General features: G+C 37.9%; 1 protein-coding gene across 6 annotated transcripts in view; it reads right to left on the minus strand.

Moving 5' to 3' along the window:
* Positions 1-17,670, minus strand: part of LOC150109418 (basement membrane-specific heparan sulfate proteoglycan core protein-like) — a 1,783,738-nt gene that overhangs the window by 1,334,841 nt on the left and 431,227 nt on the right. For all 6 annotated transcript variants that reach the window (XM_090413063.1, XM_090413041.1, XM_090413033.1 and 3 more), the window contains one exon: positions 6,585-6,698. In XM_090413063.1, coding sequence (XP_090269189.1) covers positions 6,585-6,698 — 114 coding nt within the window. The remainder of the gene's footprint in view (positions 1-6,584; positions 6,699-17,670) is intronic.

Here is a 17,670-nt window from a genome sequence, read left to right on the forward strand (position 1 = left end):
GAAAGAAAGGAACTATATGAGACAAGTTGTTTCAAAGTGATAATTAGGTAGTGAAAGGGTGAGAGATTGCTATGGGAAGGCAATCTCTCAACCACAGGCAAGGAAATAAACTGGGATCCTGAAAACTAAATCAATTAGAATGGTCAGAATCTCATGAGAAAACAAGATAATTTGCTATGGCAAGAGAAGGTGTGTTCTCCAAGTTAAGCTGGAGATCAATTTTGTTGCATGGTGTAAGACCGCTGTCTAACTTACTGGAGGCCTGAATCATTTTGAAAAAGTTTTCATGTTTGGTCTCTAGAGCAGGGTTTCCAGACTATAAACAAAAACAACAAGAAAATACTAAAAGAAATTATACCAAAAAATTCTTCACACCTGCCCACAACACTAACATACTGTAGGTTTGCATTTTTTTTTTTTTTTTTATGGGCGAGAGATACATAAAACAAAGTAAACAGTATAATTTCAGGTACTGTTGAGGTATTCCATGATCAATTTATAAAGATGTTTCATCCCAATCAGGGTGGAATCATGAGCAACTTAAATGTAGAGGACATAAGAGAGGATGGCTTTATTGCAGATGAGCAGGAGGTATTTGATGAAATTAATAACCTTGATGTCAATAAGGCGATAATATCTGATGATATATCACCACATGTCTTAAAGGAATGTTCCAGATAATTGGCAGTAGCATTGGCATGCCTGTTTAACAAGAGTCATACAAAAGCACAGGTTTCAAGGGAGTGGAGAGAAAAAATTTGTTCCACTGCATAAAGGTGGTGATAAGGCAGTGGCTAAACATTATAGGCTAATCTATATATCTGGAGTTGTGAAGGTACTACAGAGAATGTGAAAAGTAAGATACAGAAATGGGTTAATAACAGCAGTAATCTCAGTGATTATCAGCATGGATTTGTTAAAGGGAGATCATGTTTTACTAACTTATGTACTATAACAAGGTGACAAATACTTAGGACAGGGGATATGCATACAAAGTGGTGTATTTGGATTTTGCGAAGCTTTTGATAGGCTCCCAGATGACAAAGTACGCTCGGGTCTCTTTTTATGCAGATCTTTTTGTATGTGGATTTGAAGTTATGTGGTATAGTACGCCCACAGACATGAGACCTTTTGACACTTCTGTGCATGTCAACAGAAAGAGAATCCATTCCGATAATAGGGTAATTCAGCATTCCCCCCCCTCCCCCAAAACTTTTCCTAGGACGGAACACTTCACAAATCCTGAAATTTTAATGGAACACCTTGGTTATTTTGTAATGTATTAATAATTAATTATTAATTAATTAAACAAACATCCTTAAATTAATTTGTGCTGATATTCATTGACATATCCCATTCTGCTCACCAAAAATTTATAATATTATTATAAGTACTTACGAGTGAATGCAGACTTTTTCGCCTGTGTGCTGATAATTTTCCCCTCCTTTTGTACATCCTGGAGATTGCTTTGTAGGTGGGAAGTGGATGAATCACTATCTGTAGCATCACAAACACCTTCAATAAGAGATTTCTTAATACCAAAATTAAACAAAGTCCCTTGTCTCTTATTCATATTAAAATTTAAATCTGTAGGCCTATTACTTTTAAAAAATCACAGCACTACAGTTTCAAAACAAGCGCTTTCTCCCTACAATACAAACTTGTGAAGAAAGTATTCAGTATTACTAGATCTTAGAACTGGATACAGACTACCTTGATCTTCAATTTCAGTGGAAAAATTTTCTTTATACTTCCTTGCTGATTGGTCACTAACATTTGCAACACAGAAGTTATTTCGTTCAGTTTCGAGAATAGAGGATATGCTGCACGTTGGAACAATTGGAAGAGCCTGTGTAGCTCAGTGGATGTGGCGTTTGCACACCACGGCGCTTGGCCGCACGAAGGAAGACTTGGTTTCGAGTCTAGTTGGTGACTAGAGGAAATTTTTCTAAGCCTTTTTTCGACAGGTTCCCGAGTTAGTCTATCTCTGGCACAGGCAAGCGGGTTTTTCCTCCCGGAAACTCAGGTTTTTCGTCCCGTAAACTCAAGAAAATCGACCGTAGAACCCACATTATTTCAGACATTAAATATACTGTGTTAGGGTTAGGGACCACGAGATGGCAGCACATTTGAGCCATCTCTCTTCACTGTGCACCGCTTAATTAGTGATAGCCTTGGGCCATCTATCTCCAATTGGTACCAGTGAAGATTGAACTGCCCACTCAGTCTCCAAAAAAAGTTAGATAGGGCTAAATGGCCTCGCCTACTCCCGTATACGGGAATAAAAAGGCGTTAGCCGATTTTTTTTTTTTTAAGTTGGAAATCTTGTTTACAAGGCAGAAGAACACTTGTATGATGGCAGATCTAAGTAGTTTCGCTATACCTTCACAGACACCTTTATCATAAAGAACAGTAACAGGATGGACCACTTCTTGTATCACTCACAATGAGAGGCAGAGGACAGGGAAACTTTATAACTATTGATGATCTTGTTGACATAAGATTCAGTAAACCCATTAGCAAGGAAGATGAACTTGATGTGATTTATTTCCTGAGAAAGCAATATTCCAATAGAGCAGAAAGTGTGCTCAACCAGTCTTAACGGTGCCAGATTTTTGACAATTACAATGGTATGAAAGTGCATGAATGTTAAGTCCAGTGTGCTTTCTTCTTAAAAATCGAATATTGAAGGCTACCTTCTAGTTGGAGTAAAAGGATATCTAAAAAAACAATCCCAATTGTTTTCTTCTGCCTCAAGAATGAACTCGATACAATGGTGAAAAGGTTGATCTTATTGATGACCTCCTGTAGATCTAAGGGAACCGTACCAAATTGCAAAAACATCATTTACATATGTGTCATAAGGACAGTTTATGAAAGATATTATTCAGTGTCAGTTGCTCAAATTGTTCCATGAAGTAGTCAGTAGTGTAGAGGGAAGAGGAGGACTGCCTATTGATCTATCCTTAGTTTGTTGGTCAAGTTTATTCTGGCATATCAAGTAGCCTGAGTGAATGACAATGTCAAAAAAGTGGACAATTGCTGCTGGAAATTCTTCCTTGAGGAAGTCAAGTGTTTCATCTAAAGGAACATTTGTGAATAAAGATACAATATCTAAGCTGAAAAGGAGATCACCTGGATAAAGATGAAGCTCAGATATCTTTGTTTTGAATTGAGAACAATTCTTGATAAATGGAGAGTACTTTCCTGTGAATGTCAAAAGCAATTTAGAAATGTGCTTAGTAATTTTGTAGTAAGGAAAGCCAATGCAGTTTACACCACAGAATGTAATGGAATATTTGCTTTGGACTTCTGAAAATCCAAACAAATGAGGAGGATACTCATGGTAGTATTTATGTATCAATTGCTCAAATCACTCAATGAAGTAGTTAGCTAGTGTAGGAGAAAGAACTACCCATTGGTGTATCCTCAACTTGTTGGTAAAGTTTATTTTGGCATATAAAGTAGCAACCAATGTACCTGGCAAACAGGTAAATTAGCTGTGGTTCATCATGATGAATATTTAGACTATATTACGTTCCATGAGCCAGAACAAGCGGAACTGGCAGAAGACACTATCATCAGCAGACACTGAAAAAAAAAGAAAATTAAGGTTCTCCATAAAAGTATCTCTTAGAACATCTATATAGAGAAGGTTGTAAAACCTTGCTGCATCATCCAAATCTAAATAGAAGTGATGGACTTAGATTATTCCTTTTATAGGAGGTAGTTCACATTCCCAAAGTTTTTTCTTCTTATGAGAAGAAATTAGCTGAGCAGGTCAAAGGAAATCCCAAAGATTCTTTCATTACATGAAAAGTAAAGAGGACAAATGACTATGGAAGGATGGCTTTAACAAGTGGCAGCAAGATGGAAAGAGAGGACAAGATAGTTGAGTTACTGAGTGACCACTTTGCAAGGGTATATCATCCAAATGAAGTTACTGCTGTGACAAGGATGGTATGAGAACAGAGGCTGATGAATTAGAGGTACAATGCAGAATCTTAGGATATCAGCTCGCATTTTAAGAAAATGTGCAAGGAAACTGGCAATGCTTCTGAATAGGCTATTGAAAGCTGAGTTCTGTCAGCAAAATAATTGAACTGATTAAACGATGCTTTAACAATGAAGTAGAAAATTATATTAAAAAAAAAAATATATCAGTATCTCAAGAGTGGTAGTAAAAGTACTGGAAAAATTGGCCAAAGAAAGAATTCAGGAATAGATAGATAAGAATACAGGACTGATACAGGGGAAATGTTTTGGCACTCGACTAGAGGTAAGAAGTCATCCCTGGAAGTTGAGGAAGAATGTGCTATACTTTACACTTAGAGAGTGGTGAATGAATGAGTTGCCAGAGTCAGTTGTGAGTGCTTTGTCTGTTAAATGGGCTGAGTAAAAGAGAGAGGTTGAGATAGATAGATATGACAGGTACTGTGTGGATAGATTAGGTCTCCCACATGGAGAATTCAGACTCCGTGGAGGTAACCATACAATCATAATTTTAGAAACAAGTCCACTGAAAAAATTGGAACTAGTGTAACACATACAAGTAGAATATATTTAACATTTGTAATTTGCAAAAAACGTGCCTACCCAATGTAGAAAGCATATGATATGCAGTCAAGAGAGTTCTTGCCTGATGTGCAACCTACACTAGGCAGCCTGTTGTCATGTTATTATATAAAAATGAGTAATTTAAAATTCTAAATATGTAAGTTTTATATAACAAATATCTTAACAATTGATGTAATGAAAAAGATCAAGCTTTCAGGAAAGCATACAACAGGACGACCTTGGTGATGTGCCACATCATCAAAGAGTGGAGTGAACATACAGCAATGTGATGATGTCCAATGAGCTTACACATGAGAAAAGATAACCATAATAGATTCTTTGATGCCTCCTTTCAAGCCTATTTGGATGTTTATATAAATGATATATTTATATTTGGATGTTTACATTCTCTAAAGATCATGGTCTTTAGAGAAACAAAAGATCCTGGGGTTTTGGATCATGAAATGTTATAAACACTGGGGTTTATAACATTCCATGCTAATATGTACTTTCTTACATAAGCCAGACATAAAGAAGTTTTGAAATACAATGGAAAGAACACATTGGGGTCATCAACAACAACAGAGAAGGCAACTCAGGCCTAGCTTTCAATTCCCTTCCCACACACCAAGTGGAATAAGAGCTCAGTCCTTACATATAGGACAACTTTACTACATGAAACAAAGCAATCTATTTTGGTCATCTTTTCACAGGGCACAGTTAACAGGAATCAAGGATTAATCTTCTATGATATCCACAAGTCTGGAATAACTCTGATCTTTCCACTAGAGGCTTCAACTTTTTAAGCCAACTATCTGAACAATGCCAAACAATAGCTTACTTGTGCTACCTCCCATGTGTCAAGTGGTCCTCTACATTGTTTTAATAATGTTATAGTTCATGCTCACCTTAATTGCATTTATTTTTATGTATTTTTTACCCAGAAGATCCAAATATTTTAGTGGCAAAAACTAGTAGGTTTCATTATTATTACAGGTATCTCCATGGAGTCAATAGACTCATCACATGAGACCCAAACTATCAAAACAATATCTATCATATCTCTTCTTGAATTCATTTACAGACAAAGAACTCACAACTGAGTCAGGCAATGCATTCCACTCATTCACCACCCTCCAGATATAAAACCTCGTTCTCACACTCTTGTTAACCACACTTTTCCTTAATTTCCAGGGATGACTTCTTGTTCTTCCAAGATGCAGGGGAAATATTTCAGCTATGTGATAGCTGAAATATTTCCCCTGCATCAGCTTTATAAAAACCTTTTAGTAATTTAAATGTTTCTATCATATCTTACACAAGCCTCTTTTCTGCCTATCAACCAACCTTTGCAATTCACAAGCTCTCAATCTATCAATGTAGGGACATTTTTCACATCACTCACCAACTTAGTCACTCTCCTCTGACATCTCCAAGGATGACATCTCCAAGAAATCCAGGTGACCAGACCAGAGCATAGTAATCCAAATGTGGAAGTATCAACGCTTTATAAAGGGGAACAATAACCTCTTTATCTCTGGATGTTGGTGTGTTCCTCAATAGCCAAGCAATCCTATGTGCAATCTTGGACACTTTAGCAATGTGTCCCCTGAATCTTTATCTAGTTATTAATGATCGAATAAAACCAACTTTATTTCTAATTATACTTATTGGACAAGGTCTCTGCAGCCTAATGCATGCTTATTTAGTAGAATAAGTATTGATTATACTTTTTATTACCGAAGCAAAATCCAATCGTGAACACTATTTTACATGTTACTTTGAAAAAATCATGCATTACACAGAAGATGCAGAGAATTACACAAGCATTCATTTGAAATCATACTAAATGTTCTAATAATGCTACAGGTCAGATTTAGCTGTGAGAACTACATCCATATATCATCAAGAGTGGAAGCTAACTGTAATGTTATAGAAACAAATTTAAATAAACTCTATTTATTCAGCAAAAACAATGAAATTATGCAATATTTAAAAGAAAAGAAAACAATAAAATGGATACATACGACATGACTGCTCATCTGATCCATCTGGACAGTCATATTTTCTATCACAATGAGAAATACTTGGTATGCATGTACCATCATCACATCGAAACTTATCATCTTCACACTGACCAGCTATATGAATAAAAATTTCACAAACTTAATTACTAAGCAAAAGTTCATTATACTTCATATAAATAAAGCAGCAATCTGTTATAAAAGTGAAACTGTTTTAGTAAAACCAGTAGAAAGTTGGATATTTATTCTTGATTAATCTTATAATGCAATATAAAAAACACAATATATAGATTTATTTTATATATTTCTCAGATGCAATATTAAGCAAAATCAGAAAGTAAAGAATGACACTCTGGAAGTATTCAAAATTCACCTTTGCAAATAAATATGCATGCCTTTCAACTTGAACAGTGGACTGGAAGAAAACTTACACGATACTTGTCTACAGAGTAATGTATTATGATTTGGATATGTTCTATCACCAGGGAGACCATACCAAGGATGACATTGATTGGAGAAAATGGTATAAAGACAGCTGTTACAGAAGGTGTGGTGGAGATACTTAATGAGCAGTTCATAAAGGTCTTTCAGTCTTGTGAATGTGAAACCTCATGGGCTCACTTTAGTGAGTACGGGCATGGAAAACCCAAGGTACCTGATGCTGGACCATGCCTTACTTCATGTAATATACATCTGTTATATTATCTGTAGACTGGTCCTCTACCCTTCTTTCTTTGATTCTTTCTTCTCTTCTTGCTCCTTACCCCCAATGCTATTAGAGTATTCGAGGGCTAGGGGTGAATCTTTCCCATTGCTATGTCATTTCGCCTATTTGCAGCCACCAAAAGTAGGCAAGCTAGTCCCAATAGGTGCCGGTCCCAAGCACGGATAAATGGCGAGGGTTGACATCAGGAAGGGCATCCAATCATAAAACTTCACTGCCAGCTCTAGATATGATTAAATGAGTCGAAGAGAAAGTGATACAAGGGCTAGGTTACCCCTTAAGCAACGCACAGCCACATCGCTCTACAGTTGCGAGAAGTGGACAAGGGCTACCGCATCAAGGGCAGTTGCGGTTAAAGAAGTGAGCCCAGCAAGTGGAAAGAATGTTGCGAGTGGGAACATTGAATGTTGGAAGCATGACTGGAAGGGGAAGAGAGGTGGCAGACATGATGAGGAAGAGGAAGTTGGACATTTCATGCATGCAGGAGACAAGGTGGAAGGGAGAAAAGGTGAAGGAACTAGGAGACTGGTATAAATTGTTCTACTCTAGAGTGAATAAAGAGGTAAGAAATGGTGTCAGAATTGTGGTGTGTGGCAGAATGAAGAGCAAAGTACTGGAAGTGGGTAGGAGGAATAACAGGATCATGGGAATGAAACTGGGTCTTGGAGAAGAGCAACTGATCATCTTATGTGTATACGCCCCACAAGTTGGCTATACAGCAGAAGAGAAAGATGAATTCTGGAACGTGCTAGATGAATAAATGAGGGAACTGGAAGAAAACGAGATGGTGATTGTCGGAGGAGACTTGAACGGACACATAGGGAGACAGAAAAGGGACTGTGAAAGGGTGCATTTTGGCCATGGAGTGGAAATGATGAACCAGGAAGGAGAGAGGATTTTGAACTTTGCATTAATGTTTGATCTGACAATTGTGAACTCCTTCTGTAAGAGGGAGGAGCATTTGACAACATTTAAAAGTGGCTACAATAGTGCACAGATTGACTACATTTTGACTAGAAGAAAAAATCTTAAGGCAGTAACAAATTGTAAAGTAATCCCAACAGATCAAGTGGCGCAGCAACACCTGCTGCTGTGTGCAGACTTTGAAATAAAGTCGAAGATAAGAACCTTTGGAAGCCATGGGAGGAAGAAAATTAAGTGGTTTCGCTTAAATGAAGAGAGTGTGAGGAACCATTTTAGGGAGAAGGTGTTAGAGAGGAATTCAAATGGACTAGAAAGTGTACAAGACTGGAGGAGACATAATTCAAAAGTAATTCTAAGCTGCGCAATTGAGGTGCTTGGTGAAACATCCGGAAAGATTACAGAGCAGGAGGGTTGGTGGCAGAATAATGATGTACAAGAAGCAGAGACAGCTAAGAGGAAGGCAAAGCAGAAATGGAATGAGTCAAGAGTGGAAGAGGACAGAGAAAAAGCGAGAAGCCGAGAGAGTTAGACAGGCGAAGGCCATGGCATATCAATATCTTTATGATCAATTAGAAACAAAGGAAGGACAGAGAAAGATTTATCGATTGGCAAAATGTAGAAATAAGGGTTCAAAGGACATCGTACATGTGAGGTAGATTAAAGACGCTGAAGGAAGAATATTATGGAGGGATGTGGACATAAGAAACAGATGGAGAATATACTTTGAGGGACTTTTGAATGAAGAAAATGCGAGGACTCACAGAGAAGATGGGCAGCCTTCTGAGGGGATGGTGCAGAACATCAGTAGAGTGGAAGTGAAGGAGGCCATGAAGAGGATGAAGAATGGAAAATCAGTGAGCCCAGACAGGATTCCAGTGGAGGCATGGAAGGCTCTGGGGGAAGAAGGAATTGACCTGCTGTTGAACCTGTTCATGAAAGTTTGCCAACAGGAAAATATACCCAAGGAATGGAGAAAAGTACTCTTTTCCCCATCTACAAGGGTAAAGGAGATGCACAAGACTAAGAATTACAGAGGAATAAAGTTGATGTCCCACACAATGAAAATCCTAGAAAGGGTTCTTGATGGAAGACTGAAGAAGGGGTGGAGATTGCAAAGGAGCAATTTGGCTTCGTGCCTGGTCGATCAGCCACAGATGCTATCTTTGGGGTACGACAGATGATGGAAAAGTTTTGAGAGAAGCAACGGAAGCTACATCTGGTATTTATTGATCTGGAGAAAGCATATGATAGAATGCCAATGGAAGAAGTCTGGTGGTGTCTGAAGGAGAAGAAGGTACTAGAGAAATATGTCAGGTTGGTGCAGATGTACAGAAATGTGAAGACAAGTGTTCGAACCTGCCTGGGAGTGAAAGTTGGTTTGCATGAAGGGTCTGCATTAAGTCCATTCCTGTTTAATATTGTGATGGAGGTGGCGACAGAGGAAGTGAGAGAAGATGTGCCTTGGACTATGTTGTATGCAGATCACATCGTGCTGTATGCAGAATCAAGAGAAGAAGTGGCAGCCAAACTGGAAAGTTGGAGGAAAGTACTGGAAGAGAGGTATGAGACTGAGCAGAAGTAAGACAGAGTATATGTGTTGCAAAGTGGATGGCAGCCAGGAGATAGATCTGGAGCTGGAAGGAAATGTCATCAGGAAGGTCAGTGACTTTAGATACTTAGGTTCAACAATGAAAGAGGATGGTGAGGCTGAGAAGGAAGTGGGATGCATGATACAAGCAGGATGGAGGAACTGGAGAGAGATGGCTGGAGTGCTATGTGATAAGAGGGTGCCGATCAATCTAAAAGGCAAAATTTACAGGACAGTAGTCAGACCAGCTATGACGTATGCTTTGGAAACTGTGGCTCTGAGGAAAAATAACATCAGCAGGATGGATGTAGCGGAGATGAGAATGCTTAGGTGGATGTGCGGTGTGACCAGAAAGGATCACCTGGGAAATGATTATGTAAGGGGAACGGTGAAAGTTATGAACTTAGGAGTAAAGATACAGGAGGCAAGGTTGAGATGGTTTGATCATGTGATGAGGAAGTGTATGTGAGAAGAAAGGTCATGCAGATGGATGTGCAGGGAAACAGGAAGCCTGCACGGCCAAAGAAGAGATGGAGGGAGATGGTGGAGGAGGAATTGAGGATGAAGAACTTGGATGTGGCTACAGCATAAGACAGGAAGTTGTGGAGGAGACTCACCACAAACAGTGACTCTACTTAAGTGGGAAAAGCTGCAGAAGAAGAAGAATCTTGTGAATGTGACTTCATCAAAATATTGAAAGCAGTTCATGATGGGGAGGAGAGACTAACTGTAAGCGAGCAAATGGCACATGGGGAGTTGATCAAATAAGGTGTAAATAAGATGTAAATAAGGCTGTGGGACTTGATAATATATCACCACATATTCTGAAGGAATGTGCCAGGGAGTTGATGCTGGCCTTGACATTTTTTTAATATGAGTCTTGCACTGAGTCAAGTTCCTAAGGAGTGGAAGCAGGACAAGATTGTGCCACTCATAAAGGAGATGATAGAACTGAAGCATCAAACTATAGGCCTATCTGTGTGTCAGGTGTCGTGGTTAAGTTGTTGGAGAAGCTTGTGAGTACCAGGCATCCAGAGTTGGGTTGACAACAATGGTATAATCTTTGATGGACAGCATGGATTTGCTAAAGGGAGGTCATGTTTTAGTAATCTACTTACTTATTACAATAAGGTGACTGCTTCCTTAGAGGAAAAGGATACGCAGTAACATACTTAGATTTTGCAAAGACTTTTGATAGATTACCACATGATAAGTTGATAGTCAAACTAGCATGGATGGGGTTGGATATTAAATTGGTGCATTGGATTAGAGACTGGCTATCTGATAGGTATCAACAAGTTGTGTATGGAGGAGCAATATCCAGGAAAAGGAAAGTCACTAGTGGTGTGCCTCTGTGGTCTGTTTTAGGGTCATTATTGTTTAACGTGAATATTAATGATATTTGTGAAGATTTGGATGGAGATATTCAGTTGTTTGCAGATGATGCAAAGTTGCAACAAACCATGAAGGGTAGAGAAGATGTTGTGGCCTTGCAAGAAGATGAATAAATTGAGTGATTGGGCAAGCAAATGGGGATGTGAGTTCAATGTTGCAAAATGTAAGGTTTTAAAATTTGGAAAACCAAGATGGGATGCAGAATTTATGCTTGTTGAGAATATATTGTTGGAAGTAGAGGAAATAAGAGATCTGGGGGTGATAGTGGATAAGGATCTAAAATTTAGGGGACACATCGCCAAAATTGTGAAGACAACACAAAGACTTCTGGGAATGATGCGGAGGACACTGACGTGTAGAAGTAGGGAGATTCTTGTTCCATTGTATAAGGCTTTGATTAGGCCACACATTGACTATTGTGCCCAGATTTGGTCACCTGGTTTACAGAAGGACAGAGATGTTGGAAAGGGTGCAGAGTTGACTAAGGTAGTTTCTAACCTCTGGAATGTCGAGTACGAGGAAAGATTGAGAAGACGCAATTTGCAGAGTCTGGTGGACAGGAGAAAGGGGGGGGGGTATATATAGAGACCTACAAGTTAGTAAGGGATTGTTATAGGATCAATGCTAGAGAGGTTTTACAGAAAACAGTGGGAGATCAGGGGGAGAACCAGAGGTCATCCCTGAAAGCTGCATAAGGAGGGTGTGAGAAGCAGGTTTTTTTTCAAGCCGCATGTGAGAAATAAGTTATGAATAATAACGAAAAAGAGCACTACTAGAGTGCAGATGTCATGTGGAATGTAGAGGGATGCAGTTGCAAGAGAGTGAAGGTGAAATGAAAATGGGACAGCAAGATGGAAAAAAAGATGACATGAAAGAAATAAAAAAAGAAGAAAGATGGTGAAGTACATTAATAAAGGAAAAAGCAGGTTTAATCTTTCATAAGAAAAAGACCAAACAACTGTAGAAATGTCTGGCAAGTGGTATATAGTAAAGATGTGCATTGGAAGAAAAGAGTATATCAAAGAGTTTTAGAGAAAAACCATCTGTATTTCATTGTGATTCCAAGAAACTGATATGTGTTTGCATATCAGTTTCTTAGTGATATCAGCAATGTCTTGATCAGAATGGAAGGCATTTTGAATACTTGAGGTAATGCATCTTTTAAACATAAAAGATGCCCTGATTTTATATCTAATCTTTAATGTAAGATTTACTCTTAATTATAAAATTATTAAATTAAATTTAAGAAAATAAAAATAGTTATTAACAACCAAAGTGTGTAAGCATTTTTGGGATGTCCTGTATATGCTCACACCAATAGAAGCCAAAGATCAAATTTCTTTAAAAATTTTCCCAATTACACAAAAGGCCAACAGGACATATTTTTCAGGTGCCTTGAATTGCATAATAGGCAGAATAGATAAAATTAGGAGGCATTGCACATACAGGAATCCAAGTGAGAGATAGCGAGAATACTCCTAAATGCATTGTGTGAGCAATACAGCTTAGGACTGTTCAAAACTCTGAACTAGGAACCCACCTCCCATATACACCACCAACAACTACATAGACCAGTGAAACAGTATCAAAAAGAATAGATGATGTACCTCAGCAAAAACCTATATCAATCCAGGTATCTACAAAAATCATTTTAGTAAAAAAACAAAACCCTCACAAACCACTTGATAATAGCTATCTAAAGTATAAATCTCCAATTCATGGACCTAGTTTCTGGTGCATAAATCCAGCACTCATGAAAAAAGCAGGTTCAATAGCAATGGAAAGTACCATAACAGTAGAAAGTTTATTTTTCACTTGGTTACACTGTAATAAATTTAGTTTAATCCTTTATCCAAGTATGAGCAAACAAAGTTTGTGCCTGAAAATATCTTCAGAACTGGGGTAAGGTAATACAACACCAGGCAACTCGTAGCAAAGGTGGACCAAGCTAACATCACTCCTATCTCAGTATCTCCCATAATGCAAAACCTATCTCCTTGCAGATAGGTATAATGTTATGCATTAAGGGAAGGGCAACTACCCAGACTAGTTTCGACCTTTATTGAGGTCTCTTCAGTAGGAGCCAGGCCCAGAATGGAGATACCAGGCAGAAGTAATGGCAAGGTCATCTTTACCTATAGGAGTTGCCAAAAGGTGTGCCACCTTTTTATTAAATTACTCTGGATTTAGAGAAAGATGTTGAAAGTTTATTTTTCACTTGGTTAGACTATAATAAATTTAGTTTAATCCTTTATCCAAGTGTGAGCAAACAAAGTTTGTGACTGACACCTCGTCATTTCTTCTGCCTGGTATCTCCATTCTGGGCCTGGCTCCCACTGAAGAGACCTCAATAAAAGTCTAAACTAGTCTGGGTAGTGGCCCTTCCCTTAATGCATAACATTATACATATCTGCAAGATGTGTTTTGCATTATGGGAGATACTGAGATAGGAGTGATGTTAGCTTGGTCCACCTTTGCTACGAGTTGCCTGGTGTTGTACTACCTTACCCCAGTTCTGAAGATATTTTCAGGCACAAACTTTGTTTGCTCAGACTTGGATAAAGGATTAAACTAAATTTATTATACCATAACAGTAAATTGCAAAAAGCAAAACAAACAGCACTACATGAATAGCAACAGTCTTTAAAAATAATGTAGTAAAATTATAACAGAATGGGGGGGAATTGAAAAATAAAATATTTCCACACTATGAGAAAATAATCGTTAAAGCTTTCTCTTATAACCACAGGTCAGTCTGGTTGACTGATGGTTAGCATATTTGCTCTCCAGCCAAGAGGTTGCAGGTTTGAATTCCACCATTGGCACAGATGTTTGTGACTGTCCTAACTGTGTGGAAAGAGCATATGGGACTGGATATTAGAAGAGGACAACAATGTCCACTTCTAGCAGAAGACTTCACTGACAAAACCCTAGAAAGTATGGGAGTAATCACATGGCATCCAATAATATTAAATGAGTGAATAACTAACTAATAACAATATGTCTGGAATGAAGTACCTAATCAAAAAGATAAGAAAACAGTAAAGCACACTAAACTTGGAAAGCAGACTGACTTACTTAAGAGCAGAGAAACACTAAACCTTTCTGCAAAAAAAAAATTGACAGACAGAAAAAATAAATAAAAAATACAGTGTCTAGGCCTAACAACAAACTTTTTGTAAATTAGTAAGATATTCACCTTCTATTACAGAGAGCTGCATACAGTAAAACTAAACCAGAAGGAATAGAAGACCTCCCTTAGTGGCAGAAAAGAAAGCAGCTGATTCACTGCAAGCAAAAAATAAGATAAAAACAAAATCATAATGCTATGATTGAATAGTGTTTTCTATATAAAATATTCTAGTATTAATCATAACCTAAATTTCCAGAAAATTCATTAAGAAAGGAGACCTCCACATAGCCTTTAAAGGAATACAGAGAACCACCAGGCCTTCTGAACTAAATGCCGAATCCTAATCTTCTCATGGTGCTCCCCATTAGGTATCCACCTGGATACTGAACAAACTAGGATAGGTTGACACCAACGGTCATAGCACCAACAACAACAGACTCTGGCAACCTATTCCCCTCATTCACTACTCTCCAAGCAAAAAACCTAGTTCTAACACCCTTTCTAATTACACTCTCACTCAGTTTCCATGGATTCCCCCCGCCCCCAGTTCTCCCACCAACACCTGTTCTGAAAAATTTTCTCCGAATTAATGTTGTAAAAACACCTCAGTAATTTATATGCCTGAATCATATCATCCCTTATTCGCCTATCAAATTAGTTTCTGTAACAACTCAAATCTTCATCCTGTTCTCGTAAGGTTCATTTCATAGACCTGTGAACATCTTGGTCACTTGCCTCTGGATTCTCTCCACCTCTTCACCAAGAAATCCTGATGCCCAGATCTGCTCACAATAGTAAAGATGGGGTCTTACCAATGCTCAATACAGAGGAACAATAACTTGCTTGTTTCTGCTCATCAAAACCACCACCACTAGTATTTTCACAGACATCCACAAACATCCATACCCATGGCAGGATTCGAACCTGCAGTGTTTTGGCTGGAGAGAAAATACACTAACCCTCAGCCACCAGACCAGCAGTATGATAGTACTAAATGAAAAATTTACATCATTACTAACTTCCAATCTACAATTTTCCTCCAAATCAGTCTGTTACTGGTCAGGACTCCAGCATTATCAGATCTTATATTTCTATTTTCTAAAGCACTTTTTACCGTATCAATCCATCTATAACTTGGTCTTCCTCTGAGTCTTTTTCCTGCCAACTTGGCAGAGAACACTTGCTTTGCTAATCTTTCCTCTCCCATTCTATTCAAGTGACCATACCACCTGAGATTACCTCTGCAAACGCATCCCTAGATGCTGACAATGTCAAGTACTTTCCTAATATCCTCATTTTTAATATGATATTGCCATTGATGCCATCTGTTCACACTCTTAATCTTTCTCAGGACTCTTATCTATGATCTCTAGTCAAGTGCTTTACTTTTGACCCAGCTCTTAGATCCATAAGTTAAAATTGGTTTGTACACTATCTTGTACACAGTTAATTTAGTGTTTTGAAAATTTCTCTCTTATTTCATATAAATTTATTCAATTGACTTCCTACCATACCAGCTTCGTTGATACTATACTTCCATATTTAATTTATTATCTTCACTAAAAATCATACCTAAGTAGCTAAAATGTTTTACTTGTTCTATAGGTTCTCCATCCACAATGAAGTTATATTTTCAATGATTCTGCCTATTTTCATTGTCTTTGTCTTTTTATTGCTAACCTTCATACCATACCTATTACGACAGTTATTCAATTTAGGCAGAGTATCTTGCTGACTTGTAGCGGATTTATTTAGAAGTATAACGTCGTCTGCATAAAGCAAAGAGCTGACATTAACATCTCCAATTCTGATATCATGTTTAATATCACTTTCCTTCATAATGTGATCCATGTAGATAATGAATAACAGAGGGGATAATGTACATCATTGTCTCACACCAGATTTAACATTAAACCATCTTCCTGTACTTCCCTCAATTTTAACTGCAGACTTACAACTCAAATATAGACTAAGTACTGCTTGATATAATGCCACACTGACACCATATAACTGTAGTGTTTTGAATAGCTTTTCTCTTGGCACCCTGTCATATGCTTTTTCCAGATCTACAAAACTTAAATACAGATCTTTGTTATATTCCCATGATTTCTCAACTATTTGTTGCAAAGTAAAAATCTGATCCTGACAGCATCTATTTGGCCCGAATGCTTCTTGTTCTTCATCAAGCTTTTCTTCCATAATCCTTGTAAACCGTTTCTCAAGTATACTCGTGTAGATTTTACCAGGAACACTCAGACACCTTTGTAATTCTCACATTCAGTTTTACTTCCCTTTTTGTATATAGGTACTATGAGATCTCTACTCCAATCATCTGGAATTCATCTCTCTGTCCAGGCCTTCTGAACTATGCAGTGCAGCCACTGTAAGACTTTTATACCTCCATACTTTTCTGGTCGAGTATCATCTACTCCTGCTGCCATTCCATTTCAGGCTTTTGATGGCTTTTTCTACCTCAAGTATGGATATGTATTCCTGACGGCATCCCTGTTGAGTGTTTATTACCACTGTGCTATCATTGCTGGTTTCATTCAGCAATTTGTTGAAGTAATTACTCCATACATCAAGGATATGTTTTATTGCGGTTTTCATTTCACCTTCGTCATCTCTAATTCATTTTACATTATTCCTCCATTTCTGAGCTTCTTCAACAATCTCCAGAATATCTTGCCACCTTCTTGATATTTATTTTTATGTTCTTACCAAAGTCTTCCCATGACTTTTGTTTAGCTAGTTTTTACAGTGTTCAGATTTCTTACATTTGTCTCTGTATTCTTTATGAGCACGAGCTGACTTATTTGCCAGGAACTTTTGATGTGCTTTCTTCTTTTCCTTCACTGCCTCCTTAAATTCCTGTGTCCACTATGGAGTTTTGATTTTTCTATCCTTGCAGACAACCTCACCACATGCCTCTCTGGCAGAATCAATATTTTCTTCAGGCCAATGAACATCCAAGGTTTGGATCCTGTTCTCTAACTCTTTCATTTTTTCTTGAATAATGTTTGTGTATTTTAGTCTATAGTTCACATCTGAGAGATGCTCAACTTTTATTCACTTCAAAACTTTCTTACATGTTCTTTTCAATATGAAATTCAATTTTATTCTGCTCAAGACTAAATGGTGATCACTTCCAATTTCAAATCCTCTGTACACTCTGGTGTCCTGCACCAGTGAAAACATCACTAGCAACAATAACATAGTCAATGAGAGACTTCTTATTCCTTGCCTCTTCTCTCCATGCGAATTTGTCCACATTTTTAGGATAGAACATGGTCTTAGTAATAACCAATCCTGAGCAGAAATCCAA

This window comes from Typopeltis vanoorti, chromosome 2 (genome assembly GCF_054136105.1).
Source record: "Typopeltis vanoorti isolate ZY-2024b chromosome 2, IOZ_Tvanoo_1.0, whole genome shotgun sequence".
Classification (NCBI taxonomy): Eukaryota; Metazoa; Arthropoda; class Arachnida; order Uropygi; family Thelyphonidae; genus Typopeltis; species Typopeltis vanoorti.